Genomic DNA, 22,788 nt, shown 5'->3' with positions numbered 1-22,788 from the left:
CACAATAGTGGATCTAGTGCATACATTTACAGCCCAAAATCAAAACACAAAGATCAGATTTATTAGGCATGATCTGCATTAGAATGTTAAAGCGGTATTAAAACAAAAACCCAACATGTAAGGTATTGCAGCTTACCAGTCAGTCATTAGATGTGGTGGCTGCATTGGTTTTCTTTTTTATGCCGCATACAAATGATTGAAAATTCCGACAAGAAAAGTTTGATGTGAGCTTTTGGTTGGAAATGCAGGCCTTGTGCAGGCTTCATTGGACATTTTCTGTCGGAATTTCTGACAGGAAAAATTTAAGAGCTGGTTCCCAATTTTTCCAACAAGAAAAGTTCTTGTTGGAAATTCCGATTGTCTGTATGCAACTTTGACGCACAAAAAAAAAAAAAATCACACATGCTCGGAATCAATGACCTTCATTTTTCTCGGCTTGTTGTAGTGTTGTACCTGACCGCGTTCTTGATGGTCGGAATTTCAGACAACATTTGTGTGACAGTGTATATGCAACACAAGAGCTAAAATTCCGTCAGAAAAATATCCAAGGTTTTGTTGTCTGAATTTCCGATCGTGTTTACGCGGCATTAGACTTTTTTCACCTGGTGATCTGGTCAGTAACATCTCCTGTATTAGAGTGCCACCACTCTGGATGAAGCAAAACAGGGACACACTTGGACAGCAGCATTGTTAAGCTGGGGGGGCTGGGAGTGTCAGATATCCGTGTTAATTTTGTCAATGAAAATATTTTAGTCTACTAAAATGAATACAATTTTCGTCTACTAAAATATGACCAAAAACAATTGATAACTAAAACTAAAATGGAATTTTAGTCAAAAGACTGACAAAAACTAAGTTGAAGTTTGATGTAAAAATGAACACTGCACCACATAAGTAGGGGGTATCTACTAAGCTGCTAAAAGAAATACAAAATTAAGAAATTGGCTTCTCATTTTTTTCTTAATATTCAATGTTGGTAATTTATTTAGGTAATATGTGCAATGGCCTTACAGCCAACAGAGTTTACAGATTGTTTTTTTTTTTATATTTTCAAGTTGTACTTCTGCTTGTCAAAAAGCAATATATTTGTTTATGAAATGTGGTTTTATGTACATCACAATGGCTAAATCTGTGTCTGTAGTGCATGTTCAACCCTTAAAGCGGTTGCATTACCCCAACATTTTATTTTTTTAAACCTGCAAGGGCAATCGCCGCTCCGGCGCTGTGACTTGCCTGAGCGGCGATGACGTCACTCCCACGCACGGAAAGGCGCGAGCCCTGCGCATGCACACAATTTCCAGCACTTTCCGGCAGGCTCCCATTCAAGAGCCACCGCTCTTAGTGCGCCTGCGCTGTTGGTTAAGGAGATATTACAAGCACCTACATGTAAGCCTTTTTTTTTTTGATGTCACAATGTATAGTATAAGATTTCCCATCATCTGTGCCCAGTCTTGCCACAGAGTTAATCCAGCTCTGAGCAATCCACTTATTTTTCAGTGAAAATGAACAGACTTCCAGATAAAACCCTGTCTAAATACAAAGTCCATTCCGCTCTCCTTGCTTTGAGTGACAGGTTATTTACATATCTAGCTTGGACATGTTTATCATATGTTATGTTATGTTTATATCATAATATGAGGTGATCCACAGGTCATTGTATATTACCAGGATGTGTTATGTGGGGGAGGGGTGGATTTCTCACTTTTTATACTGTAGATCACCTCATATTATGATAAACAAAACATATGATAAACATGTCCAAGCTAGATATGTAAATAACCTGTCACTCAAAGCAAGGAGAGCGGAATGGACTTTGTATTTAGACAGGTTTTTATCTGGAAGTCTTAATTTTCACTAAACAATAAAAGAGGATTGCTCAGAGCTGGATTAACTCTGTGTGGCAAGACTGGGCACAGATGATAGGAAATCTTATACTCTACATTGTGACAAAAAAAAATTATAATAGTAATTTGGGTTTACATCCACTTTAATGTAGGCTTACCTGTAGGTGCATGTTTCACAAGTGGGTATACAACGCTTTAATACCAGAAATAACTTATTACGTACATTTTTTACTCCAGGACAGTGGCGTCACTAGGGTTGGTGTCACCCGTTGCGAAAAAACATGGTGTCACCCCCTCCTGTCTATCCTGCCCAACGCCCTGCAGGCAGCACACGGTCACAAGGCACCCCCCCCCCCCCCCCCAAATGGCCCCTGTAAATGATAGTATAGGGCAGGCTGGGGTGGCATAAGACAGATTAGGATTCTATGTAGAGACAAACACTGTGCAGTAACTTACAGCAAGCCCGGAGATGAAGACAATCTATGGATAGACCTTAAAAGAGCAGTGCGTGACAGACAGCCCAGAAATCTCAAAGAACTGGAAGACTTTTGTAAGGAAGAATGGGCAAAGATACCTCAAACAAGAATTGAAAGACTCTTGGCTGGCTACAAAAAGCGTTTACAAGCTGTGATACTTGCCAAAGGGGGCAGTACAAGATATTAACTGCAGGGTGCCCAAACTTTTGCAGAAGCCACTTTTTTGTTTTCTGTAATTTTGAAAGTGTAAATGATGGAAATAAAATCTAACTTTTTGACATATTATAAGAATGTCTAATCTGTAATTTGATGCCTTTTGGAGATTTTTTCCATCTTTCCTTGGCTTCGTTATGCACATTAAAAACACAAATTTTTACCTGGGGTGCCCAAACTTTCGATCCCCACTGTATACTGGCACATTTAGATACACAAATTGAAGCCAAACTCCAGCTCACACTTTATAATTAGTTACAGCAACAGTTTTTTTCCTTTTGGAATAAAGGTTTTACATAAGTAAATAAACCATTTACCACTGACAGGGGTGCTCAGGGCCGGCCCTACCATGGGACCCGATGGTACCATTGTACCAGGCAGCACTTTCAGGGGGGCAGCAAATTTCCTGCCTGCACGCCATCCCATTCCGCCAGCTCCACTCTCCACTCCACTGTGGGGCTAATTGCCACCCAAACGCTCCTCCCGTTCCGCTCTCCGCTCCACTGTGGGGTTAATTGCATGAATAGAGCCATAACAGGTCCTTTTTATACTCCTATATACATGTATAGAGCCATGACAGGTCCACTTTAGCTATCATGATATAAAATAATGGATGTAGGGGCATTTTGGTGGGTGTAATTTTTTTTGGGGGGGTGCAGCATTTCATTCTTGGTACCGGGCAGGACAATGTCTTGGGCCGGCACTGGGGGTGCTTACAATGATCAGCTTTTGTCTCATTTCGCCAACTTCTACATTTGCAAGAGAGCTTGTTCTTTTGAACAACAGACTTACTGGCTGGATCACCAGGTGAAAATAAAGGAAAGACTAAGAAAAATAATGCAGCCACCACATCTTAGAATTGATAAGCTGCAATATAATAAATGTTTGCTTTTGGGTTTAATACCACTTTAAAAAGTTTCCAGATCCTTACAGCCACACTTGCCAGTTTGAAAAAGTCTGCAGTCCTACTTCAAAGAATTGTGTACATGGGCTTTTAAAACAGAGGAGAAACAAAACCACATGTTCTAGTTCTAGTTGAGTTTTGGAAATATTTCAACAGAAACCATAAAGCTGGAAGAGGGCCATAAGGAAAGGGTTAGATGGATGCATGCAGCCCACAAACCACTAGTCCGATATGTATACACGGAGGATATAGACGCCTGTATATGCCTAGGGACCCCACTGCCTAGAGGGAAAGCAAATGATTGCATTAAGATGCAGCTTGACCTCATGTTTATGTTGCTGCCAAGGTCTCTGTACTTTTGGTACCATTTTTGAACGAAAAATCATTAATTCTAAAATTTCAAGAAACCCAGTGTTAGAAGTTGCAATTGAATTGGGTATTCTATTAAAAAAAAAGAATCCTAAATCTTTAAAGTGTCACCAAATGAAAAAAAAAAAAAAAAAAAAAAAAAAAAAAAAGAATGCAGATAAAAAGCACTAAAAATCAACTTTTAAATGGTTGAGTTACATTTTTTGGCTTCCACAACAGATTTATTTTTCTGTACTGGTTATTCAATTTTGACTATTGCATGAAGAGTAAATTCCCTAGCACTGCCCTCACCCTCCTTGCATGTTATAGCCATCTCCTGTCCTGGGAGGGTCCAATTACTCTGCGTACCACCACCCCTTACTAAAACCCTTTACGTAGCCATCAGGAAGGAGTAAATGGGAATACTATAAAGCAGGGGTCAGCAACAGATCATTGTGGTCATGTAACTGGACTGAAACCCGCCCATTCCTTTCTTTCGTTATAAGAAGAGACAGCTTCTCAGATCAGACCTGTAAAATGCAAAGCAGGGCCAAGAAAGTCTAGCGCAAAATATGGGATTAGTTCTCAGAGGCGTTTGACAGGCAGAGAAAAAAGGCGTTTTGATGGCTCCTCCTACCAGTTTCAACTCTGTAGATGTCGCACCAATGTGCTGGAATGCATGGGCTGCAGGGCATTTGTGGCGAGGTCCCATTCACTTGAATGGGTTGCACTTGGTGAAAGTAAGGCCTGGCAAACGCAACAGTAGTGATTTTTGTGTCAACGCCCCTGTCCATGGTCCACAGCCGAAAGTCTAAATTAGCTCTTAGGCTCCCTCCTTAGCTGTGTTATGACATATGACACAGCCAAGGGAAGACCTGGAAGATTTTCAACCACTTTGCTGAGTGCCACAGTATTTAAAATCTGGTAAATCTTAGAGGAAGGGGGGAAATTTGTGCTGTGGATGGTTTTAGCTTAGGGGTTAGGTTTGCTTATGGGGAGGAGGGGGAACGAGAGGGAGATGTGTGTACTATAGACCCATGAACTATGCTTTACTTTTTAATGTTTAGTGATGATGCTCCAGTACAAATTGCATGAATAATAATTGGTATGGTTTATACTCCTAAGGAAGCAGAATTCAGTTCGGGGAAAGCCATTGAGTCAAGTCTCCAATCCCTTCAACTGTTCAGCTCAACAATTATTCTTAGTGATGGCATCATAAATTATTTGGTTGCTGCTTATAATGCATTTGAGTACTTTAAAAGCAGATATGTGTGAGCTGTGTACAACATTGAATATTGAGGCAATTTAGTATATCATAAGAGTCTACACTGAGCGATACGTTTTTATATTAAGTCATCAAAAAAGGTGGATTGATTTTACTATACATGTCTAGTTGGGTACCCTGTCTGTGGTTTGCATTACATTCTATATAAAAAATATTTGTCAAAGGAATAGTAAGCTTTATGGAGATGGTCTTAAAGCCTTTACATTAGACATGCTGGTCAATAATTTTCTTTTTGGTCCCTTAGACCAGTGTTTTTCAACTCCAGTCCTCAAGGCACACCAACAGGTCATGTTTTCAGAATTTCCCTCAGATGAAACGACTGTGGTGATTACTAAGGCAGTGAAACTGATCAAATCACCTGTTCAAAATAATGGAAAGCCTGAAAACATGACCTGTTGGTGTGCCTTGAGGACTGGAGTTGAAAAACACTGCCTTAGACAACTCTCTCATTTGCGTTCTTTGGTCCATGTTCAGTGTGGCGCACACAATACCACACACCATACTTTTTTTCCTCCACTGAAAATAGGCTGACGCATGATTGAAAACATGTGATCTTGATTACAGAAAACCGTTTGCTTGAAATATCATTATGATCAAATTATTTATAATATTTTCTAGGCATACCAACAAATCTGTCCAGGCCACTACAGAAAGTTTGTATACAATTTATCTATTTTCACACATCTTTATTCTATGAAAATGCCAAGAGCATGGAGGCAAGCATGAGACAATTGCTTTTTATTTCATGGCTTTTTAAGATAAATGAGCCCAGGTTCACAACAGTACGGCATCAGTGTGATTTCATGTGCCGTTCGCTGACATCTGCGCGACTTCATTTACGCAGATGTCAATGCAAGTCACATGAAATTGTACAGAAATAGTGTGGGAACCTTTTTTTAAATTCATGCGACATGAGTCGCACGATTTGAATGGTTCCATTGGTGCAAATGGAACGGTCAGTCTCCTGATAAGTCGCACTGGTGTGAACCAAGGCTTAAGCAATGTTTCAGTCAACCAGGGGTCGACAAATCCCGGTTGCCAGGGTGACTAGAAATAGTGTCCTGGCGACTTGGCTTGGAAGGTGGGCAAAAAAAACAACACTTTTTTTGTGAGCAGGCGCCATCTGGTGGTGAGCCGTTGGTATTACAAGTTATTACACCAGATGTGTGAACTGGCGCCATCTGGTGGTGGCCGTTGGTAATACAAGTTAAGCATTATAAGTTAAACAGCAATTCTAATGTCATTTTCACTATTTTCACTGCCATCTTCTTCCCTCTAATTAGAACCCCCAAACATTATATATATTTTTTATCCTAACACCCTACAGAATAAAATGGCGATCGTTGCAATACTTTCTGTCAAGCCATATTTGCGCAGCGGTCTTACAAGCGCACTTTTTTGGGAAAAAATTACACTTTTTTAATTTAAAAAAAAAATGGGGATAACTTTACTGTTTTATTTTTTTTTTATTATGAAAGATAATGTTACGCCGAGTAAATTCATACCCAACATGTCACGCTTCAAAATTGCGTCCCCTCGTAGAATGCCGACAAACTTTTACCCTTTAAAATCTTCATAGGCGACGTTTAAAAAAATCTACAGGTTGCATGTTTTGAGTTACAGAGGAGGTCTAGGGCTAAAATTATTGCCCTTACTCTACCAATCGCGGCGATACCTTACATGTGTGGTTTGAACACCGTTTACATATGCGGGCGCTGCTCACGTATGTGTTCGCTTCTGCGAGCAAGCTCGTCAGGACGGGGTGCGTTTTCTGGCTCCTAAATTTTTTAGCTGGCTCCTAGATTCCAAGCAAATTTGTCAAACCCTGCGAGTCAACCATAAGTGTACCAAAGTGTCCCCATCTGTAAACGTAGCTTAGTTTTGAATATGCCACAGCCTATGGATTCTGCAACAAATTCTGCCTAATGAAAGCAATATGGGCAGTTTAATGGAACCTAAATTCCACTGTGAAATTACTTCTATACATGCCAATTTAAAATTATGCATGCAAAGGGGGCAAGTGATAAACCGCTGTAATATTAATTGATTAAAGACTCCCAACAAAGAAGTTAGACTCCAGTTCACAACACCACGTGCCCATTTATCTCCAAAGCCAAATGTTTTTGTACCAACCATTTCCTTCCACATCAGTCTTCGAGACAGCAGGAAATCACATATGCGGTTTGTAATAAATAGTTTTTCCATGCGACATGCCGAATTGCCAGTGACATTATTTTGCAATATGCCATGACAACAACAACAAAAAAAAAAGACAAAATTGCTGTAGACTACAAAAAATAAGCGTCACGTGCTTGTAGCATCCAACAGAATATATATTTTTTTCAGTAACTTTGCTTTATAATGTATAATAAACTAAATTAAGCCAACAAAAAAAGCTTCCTAAACAATACTCTGCTTTGAGTAGCGAAGTGCACTTACTCTTAAAAACACAGGTCACAGAGACATGGCCAATACTGGTCACTGCATTTTCCTCATCAATTTATTAAAGGTCAATGCCACCCATAACCCCATTGCAGAAGTGTGACACCACAATCTTTCCATTTGTGAATGTGGGCTGAACTAGAAATTCAGTTGGTGATTTTTCATCACAGGGTCTCTCAGATCCAAGATGGCACATTGGACTTACACTGGCAGCATCAACACAACAAAAGATATCAGTTTTGTATAGAGATCTTATTTAAACAGACAACAGGTAGTTATAGTCATTTCTACTTTAAATCAACCGGTCATGACAGACAACTCTGCTGTAATTCATAACCCCCTTGGGCAAATGATCATTATGTGGCAGTCATGTAAATTCTCCACCAAGTCCCTGCTATGAAACAAGTATGCAGCTTGTGAAGTCGAACAGCTGGCATACTTTTTCAGGGTTGCAGACTTACTCAGGAAGCCAGTGGGTTAGCATGAAAGCCATTGAAATGGCAACTGCTGAAGAAAGCCAGGAACACAAATATTTCTCCCATTACAGGTTGTATGTATTTGAGTGGCAAGTACTTCACAACCAAGAAAATATGACAGGCCAGAAAATAGAGCCAATCTACACAAAAGCATAATAAAAAAGTACAGCGCAAAAGAGCCAAAAACATTTCCTTGTGGTATTTTCACATCAGATGCAGTGGGACTGCATTGGGCAGCTGTTCCAGTGAATTCTCACTACAAGGACAAGGCAAAATGTCTCGACTCCCATGTGCCCAGTTCATGCCACTGCGTTGGAGGTGTGCGGGCACGGTGCACTGAGAAAAACTTTTATTTTTAATCAGCGCAGCACAAGCCAATCCTCTGCCTCACATAGCCTGGCAACTGAACTTTATGAGACGTCTATATGAAATCTTAATTTGTGTAAAAAAAATCAGTGCGATCCCCTTAGCGCAGCACATATCACCACTGCGCAATGCAGCGGCTGGTGTGAATGAGCCCTAACATATTACACCCGTATTCAGGGTGTAACATATAACATGTTGGTGCACTGCAGCTGCCCCCGCTCCCATCGGATCCCACTGTGACAGCAGAACGGGGATTTTCTCCCCATGTCTCCTGCCACAAAAAAAAAAAAGAAGAAGGATGTGGCCGTGTGGGATTTATTCACAGTAACATCTCATAGTACAGCGAGCTCCTCTGGCTTTTCGTTCATCCTACAAGGCTGAAAAAAAAAAAAAAAAGACTGTGTACCAGGAATTAGGGACAAACCATGGCCGTCTCTATAACTAAAGTGGAGACACGAAGGGACTTGAAGTATGCTACTGACAGCATAACAAAGAAAAAAAGTTTAAAAAGCAAAAATTACTGCAGCCACTACAACCAAGGACTGGTAAATATATTTAGTATATATTAAAGTTTCTGCACCACAATTCTGTCCAGCGAGAGCACCCTTCATAGCAATGGGCCAAAAGTGCAGAAGGGGCCAGATTCTTGATCGGGGATTCTGGTTCATATTCAGATTACAGCGAGCAGTGCAATTCAGGGCAGCCCAAACACTGAACAGCTGAGAATAGCCATAATGGGGTGGGTTTACTAAAGGCAAATAGACTATGCACTTTGCAAGTGTAGATGCACTAATTTTCCCCAGGGCTTAGTAAATGTGGTGAACCTCTGCTGATATCCATCATGTGCAAGCCAAAAAAACCTGATCCCGATTGGGTATTAAAGCGAAGGTCCAGCTTAAAAAAAAATAAAAAAAATTTTTTTAAATTAAAAGTCAGCAGCTACAAACACTGTAGCTGCTGACTTTTAATAAGGACACTTACCTGTCCAGGGTGCCCGCAATGTCAGCAACCGAAGCCCATTCCCAGGAGGCAGCGCGACGAGGAGAAGAAAGACAACCCATCGCGGACAAGGAAGTGGTAGATTAGGAGATCTGCCTAGTAACAGCCACTTCTGGCAAGTATAAAAAAAAATATTTTTTTTTTTTTCAAATTTTTTGTAGCCTTTTTGCCTATTTTTTTTTTTTTTTTTTAGGGTGGATGTCCGCTTTAAGTACAAAGTGAAGCTTTACCACATTTACTAAGCTCTGGTGAAAAGGAGTTCAATTGCACTTGCAAAATGCACAGGCTATTTGCCTTTGGTAAATCCACCCCATTGAGTGTCCTGCAAAGGAGGTAGAGGTGACATTCTGTACACCCTAGTGTTACTTCAGGTTCACTTTAAAGTACCTGCAATTAACAAAGCAACTATGTGCCAATAATGAGCAAACATGATGAAAACGGTCATAAGTGAAAAATAGGTTGATGAGGCACTGATCCTGACTATGCAGCAAAAAAGTTTCACCTCCAAAATTGTATACATATTATGGGCCAATGACTTTGAAAACACAGAAGCCACAAGATTGGCACGACAGCCAAAAAACGAGCACTTTTCAGAATTAACAGGTGCCGCCTCTATATTTGTCAAACGACAGGTTTGCAGCCAAAATGAATCACTTGATATCATGTTCTAACTTGAAAGTCCTAAACCATTACATGACAGAGGGGGACTCAGAAAACTAGAACAACCAGTCCTGTGCTGCAGAGGCCCACAACAGTGCTGTCCATGGATTGGTGTTATGGCTCTGCAAAAGCAATGTAATGCTTTAAAATGCCTTTTGTATAAAGCATAAACCTAACAGACCTGTCATGCAAAAAACAAAAAGACTTTGCCTGTACTGTATATACACTTACATATAGCCAATATTGGCCTTTTTGCAAAAATGGTCTTAAAGTAGAATTGCTGGCAGAACCTAACAGGACTTTAAAATACCCCCTCACTGCTCAACACAACTATTCTGACTAACCTGTGCAAGAACGATGCATATACTTTATTCTTTTTAGGCCACTCTGGTCATGTGATCACCTTTGTGTCAGCCAGTGGCAGCTGTAGGGGACAGGAGGGAGCGCTGGACAACCGCTAGTAATGCTTGGGAGTGATGACATCACCCATAGGCTTCCATGACCATTCCATGGTCGGCGTTCCCTCCTCTCCCATGCAGCCTCACTGGCCACAGAGCGAGATCATGTGACTGGAGTAGCCTAGAAATAGGTTACATTTACAGATCTGCCCTACAAAGGTTATTCCAGAGGATGGGGGGGGGGGGGGGGTCAAGAGTAGTTGTTTTGCTTTAAAGTAGAATTCCTGGCAAAACATTCAAATACAAACGCTTGCCCAAAGTGTATTTAAAGTCTCCCTCCCCATTAAGAGCCCATTCACACCTAGGCGTTTTGTCGCCTGTAGCGCGACGCTCACAAACGCCAGAGGGACCAAAATACATTAAAGTCTATGGGGATGGTTCACATCTGAACGCTGATGCGCCTAACGCCCATCGCCTGTAGCCAAAAAAAGTTCCGGACCCTTTTTTGTCGCGCGTATCGGGCGGTTTGGGCGTATTTGAGCGTTTCCATTTCCCATAGAAAGTAATGGAAACGCTCGATTCAAGCGACTTGCGCGACAGCGTTTGCTACGGGCGTTTCGTCGCTTTAATCAATAGAACTTGTCGCCCATGCAGAAGATTAAAAAAATCTACCAACATAGCAACAAGTGATGAAAAGATGATAGTTTTTCCTATTGGCTAAAATAAAAAAACGTCAAAGTACAAAAACGTCGGACAACGCTGTATGCAAACGCGCAAATAAGCATGAATACGCGTGACAAAACGCCGGAAAAAAACGCTGAATGCAGCCTTAGTAAAAAGTAGGGAAGGGTTAAAAAATAGGGATGCATGGATATCGTTTTGTTTACCTTTGAAGCGCAATTTGAGCCCATACAAAATGAATGGGCTCAAAAATCACACTGCAAAGAATCGCATGTAATTTGAACAGGAATGCAGTCTTGTCCCAATGGCATGCGGTTTCTTTTCCTATGTGAACCAAGGCTGAAATGGGTGCCAGGCCTGCAGTGCGCGAAACCTCATGCGATTTGGACAGGATTTGCACCGCATTCCTATTCAAATCGCATTTGATTCTTTGCAGTGAGATTTGAGCCCATTTATTTTGTATGGGCTCATATAGCACCGCAAAAGTATCGGTTTCAAATCATGTTCACGAGTACTCGTGAAAATACTCGGTACCGATATCGGTGCGATGCTATCCATTGAGATTTCTTTTCACTTCTTGTCCTGGAGACACAATAGGAATAGGTCCCAATCAGAAGAATTCCCCTCCTTGTCTGTTCGCGTGACAATGCAACATTTTTAAAAATTGTGGTGACAGTCCTCACGACAAATAGTGAGGGGACACAGACCGCAATAAAAACCTGAGAGGTGTTTTAACTTCATCCCACTCAAATGAAATGGAAAGAGAAAAACAGTTTCACCTTTAGAGACTCTTTAATATGGCAATATAAAAAGCAATGATGGTGCGCAAACTGTGGTCAGATCACATGATTGGGTTTGGCGCTGCTTGTTATTGGTTACTGCCTTTTGAATATGATCACCATTTCTTGCACTGAAGTAGATTAACATTCAGTACACTGATCCCTCGGCAGCTGCGAGCCGATCATTACTGAGCCTGTGAGAAGGATGGATCTTGTTCTATAGCTCTTAGTGGCAATAAGAATAAAGGAGGAGGACTGCGAGATATCAAAGTGCTGGGACAAGTTGGACAGTTTATTCCTAACATGGTTCTTATTACCTTCTTTGTCAGCGACTGCTCAATTTCCTGCAGCTGGGCGCGTGAGCTTCGCTCTACGACAGACACTTTGGAGTACTCCTGCTTTTTGTTAATCCTGTTCTTCCAGTCTTCCTCCCCGCTCTTCTTCAGTAGCGCCAGCCTAAGAAGGAATAATATGCCACATTGTTTGTGAGACATTCCACACAAGTCATGCTGTCCACAGAGACCCGGCAGAACCTTTCAATGCATTTTCTAGGACACTGGCGTCATAAAAAGCGAACAAGGGATGCCATTTGCTTGCCGATATCTAAACAGAAAGAATATACACAAAGTGCTGATTCAAGCACTGCCAGTAACTGCTGAGTAGATGATAAAGGGGAACTCTGGTCAGAATAAATATCAACAGTAAACTTATACAATGTCAGATCAGTTGTGCCTTCTATTGTAAGCTGTAGAAGTTTAGATCTACTAAAAACTATAAATAACATCCCACAACCTGTGCAAGTCCGCATTCATTGAGAAGGGGCAGCATACTGCTGGAAAGAATGAAAGTGAAGAGCCCATCAAATCTTAGGCTTGGTTCCCATCTGTGGGCATCGGGAATGCGTGCAAAATTGCATGCTTTCATGACACGCACAGAAACATGCTGCTCTTTGGCAGATGCCCAGGGGTGCCATTAGAGCTCGTGACGGTTTTCTAAAAATTAAGTCTGCAGCTACAAAAACTGTAGCTACTGACTTATTAAAAAGGGACACTTGTCTGTGCATCCTGTGCATCTTAACTGTGGGCATCGGCTGTGACAACTTGCAGCTTCAGAGCCAGGTGCCCACTGTGCATGTGTGAGCCGTGTATTGTGAATGTCAGGAATTTCCTCTCACTTCCTGTTTGGCTATGGGACAGGAAATGAAGGGAAATCTCCCCAATGTTATACAGATGGTGGGAAAAAAAATAATATGATGGGTTATAACCCTCCATGCTCTATCCGAAATAATATAAAATAAAAAAAAAAAACACCACACGTTTTTCCTATAGATCTACTTTAACTACAGACCATTTGGCTGGCCAAAGACCAGGCCACTTTTGGCGATTCGGCACTGTATCGCCTTAACCGACAATTGCACGGTCGTGCGACGTGGCTGCCAAACAGAATTGACGTCCTTTTTTTCCCCACAAATAGAGCTTTCATTTGGTGCTATTTGATCACCTCTGCGGTTTTTATTTTTTGCGCTATAAACAAAAACAGAGCAAAAATTTTGAAAAAAAAAGCTATATTTAAAAAATTGTTGCTATAATAAATATCCCCAAAAATATATATATAAAAAACTTTTCCTCGGTTTAGGCCGATACGTATTTTTAGTAGTAATGGCAGCGATTCACGATTTTTATCGTGACTGCGACATTATGGCGGACACAGACACTTTTGATGCCTTTTTGAGACCATAGTCATTGATACAGCGATCAATGCTAAAAAAATACACAGATTACTGTAAAAATTACACTGGCAGTGAAGGGGTTAACCACTAGGGGCGTTGAAGTGGTTAAGTGTCACATAGGGAGTGCTTCTATATGTAGGGGGGGGGGGGTGGGCTGTGGGCGACACTACACTGATCCCGATTACAGGGAGCTGTAAAAAGTGTCCTGTCACTAGGAAGAATGGAGAAATGCTTGTTTACATTAGCATTTCCCCATTCTTCCTCACCGTGAGACGATCACGGGTATGCCCGCGGACATCGAGCCTGCAGGACCCGTGGTCGGACTCAGAGCTTGCGGCGGACACCAGAGCATGCACACACACATTGATCTGCCTGGCCGTTTTGCCGACGTATATCAGTATGACAGTCCTTAAGCGGTTAAGCTGCCTGTGCAACTTCCAGTCTGATTGAACAATCTATTTTAGAGGTGCCAAAAATTATGTAGCACGAGAGTCTAGCTGGCCAGATTGAGTGGATTGTTTAGATAGGGCTACTACTAAATAGTTATTCGTAGATATAAATAGATGTTGCACATTGAAATTGCACCGCAAGTGGATAGAGTAAAGCCTCGTACACACGATCGAATTTTCCACAAAGCCTCTGACTTTTGTCCGAAGCAGTGTTAATTTTGACAGCAAATTTCAATATAATTTTAGTCTTAGAACTAAAATGGCATTATAGTTTTGGTCCCATTTTAGTCTTCTGCAATTGTTTTAGTCGTATTTAGTGGACTAAATCTCCAGTACATTTTTAGTCGACTAAAACTCATTTTAGACGTCTAAAATCGAATGGGTGCAATTAAATTCGAATGCATTAGTTAACATTTCTCTACAATTTTCAAACTCATTATATACTGCTGGAGTGAAAAATCGAATATGTTATTATTTATGGTATTTAGGTAAGAACATGCACTACAGACCAGTGTTAATTTTGAAGTCAAATTTCTATTTAGTTTTAGTCTTCGTCTTAGTCTTTTGACTAAAATGACATTTTAGATTTAATCGCTTTTTTGGTCATCTCAGTTGTTTTAGTCATATTTTAGTAGACTAAAATAGTATTCATTTTGTCGAATGCAATGTTTTAGTCGACTAAATTAACACTGGTCCGAAGGGCGTTGATCAGGAATTTGTCTTGCATAGAAATGGCAAAGAATTGTCGGTCAACAAACACGATCGTAGTGACGTACGTGTTTTTTCAGCTATTTAGTGCCACCCTTTGGGCACCTTCTGCCAATGTTCGATCGTGTGTACGAGGCTTTAAGGGGTATTTAAGGAAACTTGGATTTTTACTAGTTGTTGGCTCTGAAATATTCACCTTGAGCATTACAGTGCTAAGCTTGTAGTGCTGAAAGCCAACATACCAAATGTAGGGGGTCAACTGACCACAGGTTGGAGGACATTATTATTCCGTCTTAGCTCGTTGCCCTATAGAGGAATTCATCCAGGATCCAGTAGACAATTTTATTTGGAACCGACATGCTTTCACCAACAGCAGCAGAATAAGCGAAAATATATTGCAAGGCACATTCACCAACTGGCTAGTGGCTTCTGTTCATTACTATGCGAGAATTAAGCAATCATGCATGTTACCACATTTGACTAAATACCATGAAAACTATAAAAGCAAATGCTATACACAACATACAAGACATAATGGTAACCAAGAATACAAGAAAACACAACAATCGATTACATTACTTCAAAATCGTAATAGTGATCTTAATCTTAATTTACCAGTCCAGAGAGGTCTGTCATTGGTTAACATCCATGTAGTCCAATAAACAAAAATTCAGCACAACCCGATAAGGTTTACAGGGATGACGACACGTTTTCAGATAGTTTTTAGGCTTCGTTTACACTCGTGCAACGTTGGACATTCATACATGTACGACTTAAAGTTGCAGCGATTTCAAAGTAGAGTTCATACACTACTTTGGTCCTACTTTCATGCAACTTGAGGGCAAAAGACTTCAACATTAATCCTCAAAAGTTGCATTAAAGTCATACCTGAATGTTACACAGTGTAACAGTTGTCCATTATCGATCAAAGCCCAAGCTGCAGCCCAAATTCGTACGACTTTGGAGTCCTACAAGTCTGAATGGACAAGTCTGAACAGAACAATGTGCAGTAAAACCCAACCAATCAGAATTGAGCTTTCAATCAGAACTGCATTATACATACATACATCTAAAATTAGATAAAAAAATTATTTCAGTAATTAAATTCAAAAAGTGAAACTCATTTTATATAGATGTGTTAAAGTTGCAACTTAAAAATCCCATTTCCATTTTCTATAAATTCTTCTAATTAGGGGATGTGGTGCCAACCAATGCAGGTGATGAGTTATTAAGTATTTATTACTTTTAATTTTGATGATTATGGCTTACAGGTAGTGAAAACCCAAAATTCAGAACCTCAGAAAATTTGATTACTACATAAGACTAATAAAAAAAAAAAAAAAAAGTTGGTTTACTGAAAAGTATGTCCATGTACAGTATGCACTCAATACTTGGTCCAGGCTTCTTTTGCATGAATTACTGCATCAATGCAGTGCGGCATGGAGGAGATGAGCCTGTGGCACTGCTGAGGGGTTATGGAAGCCCAGGTTACTTTGATAGCGGCCTTACCAGCTTACCTAGTTTCATTGTTGCCAGCCTGTTGAGGAGTCTCTCTGCCCTCTCCTTTCCAGGTGTTACCTCATTACCAGGTATCAGATTAGGCATCGGGAGCATTTGTGCAAGTAGAAGTACACAAATGCTCGGTATCGGGACAACCCTAGTATGCCCCTCAATATTTGGTCAGGGCTCCCTTTGCATGCAATACTGTATCAATGAGGCATGGAGGCGATTAGCCTGTGGCCCTGCTGAGATGTTATGGAAGCCTGGGTTGCTTTGATAGCGGCCTTTAGCTCGTCTGCATTGTTGGGTCTGGCGTCTCTGATCTTGCTCTTGACCATTCCCCACAGATTCTCTATGGGGTTTAGGTCAGCCAAGCTTGCTGGCCAATCAAGCACAGTGATACCATGATCATTAAACCAGGTATTGGTACTTTTGGCAGTGTGAGCGGGTGCCAAGTCCTGCTGGAAAATGAAATCAGCATGAAGTGCTCTAGAATTTCCTGGTAGAGGGCTGTGCCGACTTTGTACTTGATAAAACACAGTGGACCAACATCAGCAGATGACATGGCTCCCCAAATCATCACTGACTGTGGAAACTTCACACTGAACCTCATGCAGCTTGAAATCTGTGCCTTTTCATTCTTCCTTTAGACTCTGGGACTTTGATTTCCAAATGAACTACAACATTTCCAACCATCCACGATGATTTGGGGAGTCATGTCATCTGCTGGTGTTGGTCCACTGTGTTTTATCCATATCAAAGTCAGCGCAGCCCTCTACCAGGAAATTCTAGAGCACTTCATACTTCCCTCTGCTGACCAGCTTTATGGAGATGCTCATTTCATTTTTCAGGGCTTGGCACCTGCCCACACTGCCTCTGCTCTTCTTGTCGATACACCCCAGATTCTCTATGGGGTTTAGGTCAGACGAGTTTGCTGACCAATCAAGCACAGTGATACCGTGATCATTAAACCAGGTATTGGTACTTACTTTTGGCAGAGTGGGCAGGTGCCAAGCCCTGAAAAATTAAATAAGCATCTCAAAAAAAAATATATACGAGTTTCACTTTTTGACTTGAATTACTGAAATAAATGAACTTTTTGATGATATTTTAATTCTTTGAGATGCACCTGTATATGCCAGAAATCAGGGCAGCAGGGCAAGAAGAGGCAGCACCAAAGAAACATGTTTATAACGCATCCTTATGATGATTTTTGCCTTGTCACATCCAGACTGTTCAGGGTAAGGCTAGCAGCAGAAATGACAAGTATGTGGACAGTCGCAAGTCTCTCTGCATTTCAAATTGCACATAGCCATCTTTCTCTATAGGACAGACTCAACCAGGGTTGAACCCCAGGTTTCCGCCAGAGGGCGCTAGGGGTTCCTTGATAAGTGAGCATTGACAAACTGATCTCCCAACTATAACGACTACCAGTGTAAGGGGTCACTTCTACTTGACCACCAGTGCTAGAGGGCTTTTTTTTGTCCCCCATTGATCATCATGTTAGAGGGGGACTTCTCCACGAACCACCAACATAAGAGACTTTTCGCCACTGACTACCAATGCAAATGGGCATTCCTCCACTAACTAATGTATAGGGCAACAGAGTGTTGTCAAATACGCTTTGGGTGCCAGATATTCTAGGTACACCAAATGCTTGATTCTTTCATTTAAAGCTTTCTAAAAGCTTACTTGATCATACCATTTTACTGTGAAATTTAGCAGAATTTTAGTATGGGTTCTCTGGGATGTCAAAATGATTTTAAGCGTTCCCCCAAAGTAAAAAAGTTGAGAAAAGCTGCTATAGGCTCTTGGTGCATGGACTGGTGAAAGATAACGTTTGATTGATGGACTTGTGGTCTAATGGTGGCCTTATAAATCAAGTACTAGTTCAATCATGTGGTGATTGTCATTCATGAAAAGAAGGCAAAACGGGATGGAGCCCAACAATATCATGGTTTTAACTATTGCATTCAGATAAAGACAAATGCACTAGGGTTGCTTGTTCAAATCCCAACCATGGAACTACCTGCCTGGAGTCAAGTTCTCCCTGTGTCTGCATGGGTTTCTTGAGTGGGTTTCCTCCGGGTACTCCGTTTTCACCTATGGTGATAGGTTAATTGGCTCCTATCTAAATTGGACCTAGTATGTGTATATATAAAAAAAGTGAGTTGGGGATTTTATAGTAAGCTCCTTGAGGGCAGGGACTGATGTAAATGTACTATATATGTAAAGCACCAAGTACATTACATTACATTAAGTAAATAAATGCAACTGATTTGAAAAGTTTCTGCACTTTGCATACTCATTGATACCACAGTGCTCTCTCGCATCACAACAGAACACATTGGGAATCCCTTGCAGTAAAGCATTACCAGATGTACACAGTGCTGCAACCATCCACTGGACAAATAAGAAACCTCTGATTCACAGGAGAATATATGACTCAACAGTACCCATCCCTGCACTCCGCTCCTCTGACTCAAAGTACAGTAAAAGTGCTCGGCCAGCAAAACAATACAATGCACTGGGTGATATCAGATTTCCTCAGATGACATCTTGTCCCTTTTGCCACATTGTGAACATCACCACCAACGCAGACAACAAAACAGCAGAATGCAATAACAATAAGCCCATCTCATTTTCTTTATTCGTCTGTGTTGAATGTGTCATCAGAACTCCCATAGAGTTGAAAGACTGGGCAATGACAAGAGGGTCCTGCCTGTTTGTAGTAAACTCACAAAAACTATTACATTTTTCAGTAAATATTTTTCATCCTTTTATATCTAGAGATTACCATTGTGGCTTGCTAAACAACCCCTGAGCATTTATGGGAGTACTGACAAGAAAGGTATACACTGTAGTGCAGCCTCTTTCAACCTTTATACCCCAGAGGAACCCTAAAATAATTTCCAGGTCATGGTGAATACCCGCTAAAATGTTTTCAGTAGGGGGGGGGGGATGCCCCTTAGGTTGGTGGTCCGTAGGAAAAATTTTCCAATTACTTCCTCGTTAGACAGCTTAAAATGTCTCTGATGTCATGCTGCTGTCAAGTGGCGTTGGCTTTGTTATCATGCAGGCACCATTATATGGGAGGTCAATCAGCCACAACTCAAGGAAACCCCTAGCAGGTATATGCAATTAGAGGACCTTCAGCTGTTACAAAACTACAATTCCCATGAGGCATAGCAAGACTGGCAGCCGCAAGCATGACACCCAGAGGCATGCTGGGACTTGTAGTTGTGCAACAGCTGGAGGTCAGCTAATTGCATATCCCTGCCCTAGAGGAACACTAGTTGAGATAGGCAGCTTTAGTGGGTACATACAGTAAAGAGAATGCAAAACCATGCAAGAAATGTGTCTGCCGTTATAATGGTGTACATAAAACACAATAGTTTAGAGACGGACTAGACCAAGGAGGCTGACATAACAGTGGGATAAGGCTTGGAGCACAACCAGTAGCCAAAAAAATGTATATATATTTTTTTAGCTTGCACCTACATTTATTAAGGTGTGCTGCTAGAATGGGCTCACTACCTCTTAAAATGTTACATCCCTTGTAATAACAGATCAGTAATGAAGCTACAATAGGACCATGTTCACACCTTTGCGTTTTACATGCTTGTTGCATCCTAGGTGCGGCTTCCAGCAAAAAAAATAAAATACTCCGTCCATGGGGACAAATGGTAATGCGTGAAAAACGTGCATGAACTGCTTAAATGCATCGCATTACAACTGCTCCTTGTGAAAAACACAAAAGGTGTGTGAGTGTAGCAGCCTTTCATAGATAAATACCATGGAGCACAGGAGGGATGTGCAGTGGCCAACAGCAGCTAGATCTGCTGTCAACAGCCACAGCGCTAAAAACTGATCTGACACAAGCAATTCTAGAATAATAAAGACACTAATAGAAATACAAAGACACTAATAGAAATACAAAGACACTAATAGAAATACAATCTATTGACCTGTAGCCTGCATATATTAGGGTGAAAGCAATTTTAGGCTGCTGCAAGCATTTAAAGGGTTAACAATCTAGAGGAATCTCAGTACCTGTCACGAATAGACATTTTTTTGCCGTCGATGTCAATATCCTCTGGTGATTGGGCGTCGGTGGCAGGAGGAGAGATGTCGCCCGTCCTCTCGCAGAACTCCCTTTCGTCTTGCTCGCCTGCCTGCGGTCTGTAGGATGCCGCCGTTGAAGTGTGAGAAAGTGTCTGCGCTGTGCTGCTGCCAAGAGCTTCAGAGGCCGGCTTGACAATCTCTGCTTATTGTGAAGAGAGGCTCAGCATTAGTGAGCAATCACATGGCTTGCAGTCTAGTAACCCCCCTCCCTCCCCGTTTTCCCTTCCCCAGCCTCACCTCCTCCTTCACTGTAATCTGCTTGCTGAGCTCATCCCTTTGGTTACACATGTGTTTCCTTAAAAAACTAGTGTTTTTATATGCAGCTGACCTCTGCTTCAAATCACAACATGGTAACGTGTCCGTCATGTTTCCACTCTTGTTTGCATAGACTCTCATAAAAAGGAGGTGTGCTATCAAATGCCTATCCGGAGCTATTGTTCATGCTAACAAAAGATCACATACTATTCCATTTTCTATATAACTGCTGAATGCATGTGGTTGGGATTTCATCTTAAATATAGCAATCCCACTGCCCAATATGCCGATCATCTATCACTTCTGATAATGCATTAATATCGCATATAAAGCAGACACACAATTTGTCACCTAATTGTTGCACTGAGAAATGTCTACTCTCTAGAAAGGCTTCCTGCAGAAAGACACACAAAAGCTGGACACTTCATTTTTTTTAATCTCCCAGGGTAGAAGAATATCAAACACATTTTGCTCAATGCATTGATTGGCTGTCAGAGGCTCTCCATACAGTGGGGGGTCCAGATATCTGTGAGGTTGAGCAGCATGGCACAATGTCAGGGTTTCCAGGTGTATTTTGACATTTGGCTGCCTCCTCTTTTCACCTTGGGGTCAGGCGTGCTCAGCAGGACTGAAGAGAACCCCCTGAGTACTCCTATTTTGACACCTGTGTATGCCTAAGTGAAAACGTGTAATGATATCCACCACCAGAAGTTGTCATGCTTGTAGACCAGGGGTGCCCAACCAGTGGCCACATGTGGCCCGCAGAGCCCGCTGATGTGGCCTGAGACCTCCTTCTCTGGGATGGTGACAAGCCCAGATCAGTTTTCCAACCCGCCAACCTTAGAGCATCAGTGTTCTGAATGAAGGTGGCGGTAGAGGAAGCAAGCGGATGCGCAGCAGAGCTACATAAGCCGATGCTTCCTGTATAGCGCCGGCTCCTGCCATAAGCAGGTTTGGTGCACTTTCAGACAGTGCTCCACACCTGCAGGGTATAATAGAAGTCTATGTGTAGCTAACCCGCTGGAAAGCCACAGGTGCACTGCACCCGCAGTGTGGGTAAACCACAGCGCATCAGTGTGAAAGCAGCCTTAGGCCTCGTACAGACGACCCAACATGTCTGATGAAAACGGTCCGCGGACAGTTTATCGGACATGTCCGCTGGGATCATTTGGTCTGATGGCTGTACACACCATCAGACCAAATTCCGCGTGGACAGAACACGCGGCGACGTGACGGCGACGATGACGCGCGCGAACCCGGAAGTTCAATGCTTCCTCGCATGCGTCGAATCACTTCGACACGATGCGCGAGTTCTCGGGCCAGCGGACATGTCCGATGAGTCGTACTGACCATCGAACATGTCCGGCGGACAGGCTTCCAGCGGACATGTTTCTTAGCATGCTAAGAAACAGTTGTCCGCTGGAAACCTGTCCGGTCGGCCGAAAAATTGTCCGGTCGGCCCTACACACGACCAACCTGTTCGGTCGTGTGTACGAGGCCTTAGACCCCTTTCACATGATCAGTGGCCCCTCCATTAACCTCTATAGAGCAGTAGATGTAAACAGACTTGTGTCCGTTTACATCCACCTACCTCCTAAAAAACAAAACAGACAGAAGTGCATTTGTCCCCTTCCATATGGGCAGATTGACAATTGCCAAGTCGCTTAAGTGGCCCTTGCGCTTCAAAAGGTTGGGCACCCCTGTTGTAGACCATCTATACCAGTCTCATTCTAAACCAGGGTCCTGTGGAATCCTAAGGTTCCACCAGTTTGTTCGGGGTGAGCTGTGGCTTGCTGGCCTCCTATTTAATGCCGCCTGTATAGTTCTGGGGCCAATGCCACTTGGCAAAACCAGCCGCAGGACACCAATGATCTTTTTAGCTCTCTGTAACAGTGACAATCTAAACACCACTGAAGGTTTTATTCTTTCTACCAACCACTAACACGAGTAGCATTTTTCCCATTGGCCCCCCAATAAATTAGTTTTAAAAAGGGTTCCCTTAGACATGAACATTTTAGGGGTTCTACTGGTGTAAAAAGGCTGATCGTTAGGCTGAGTTCAGGAACACTAGATGCTGATGATTCATATCAGAAGCTCCAGGTTCCCATGGACTATGCAGAAGTGGCTCTCTTACCTGCTTTAGCACCAGGG

At 41.9% G+C, this 22,788-nt stretch overlaps 1 protein-coding gene across 16 annotated transcripts in view; it reads right to left on the bottom strand.

The window, feature by feature from the left end:
• Positions 1–22,788, bottom strand: part of SVIL (supervillin) — a 198,830-nt gene that overhangs the window by 73,116 nt on the left and 102,926 nt on the right. For 15 of the 16 annotated variants that reach the window (XM_040352604.1, XM_040352607.1, XM_040352606.1 and 12 more), the window contains 2 exons: positions 20,311–20,524; positions 12,189–12,327 (listed from right to left, as the gene is read on the bottom strand). In XM_040352604.1, the coding sequence (XP_040208538.1) occupies positions 12,189–12,327; positions 20,311–20,524 (353 nt within the window). The remainder of the gene's footprint in view (positions 1–12,188; positions 12,328–20,310; positions 20,525–22,788) is intronic. The other variant, XM_040352605.1, reaches the window with a different exon arrangement.

Source organism: Rana temporaria, chromosome 5 (genome assembly GCF_905171775.1).
Source record: "Rana temporaria chromosome 5, aRanTem1.1, whole genome shotgun sequence".
In the NCBI taxonomy this organism is placed as follows: Eukaryota; Metazoa; Chordata; class Amphibia; order Anura; family Ranidae; genus Rana; species Rana temporaria.
Note: the sequence above shows the minus strand (reverse complement) of the source record. Positions and strands in the feature narration are given on the sequence as shown.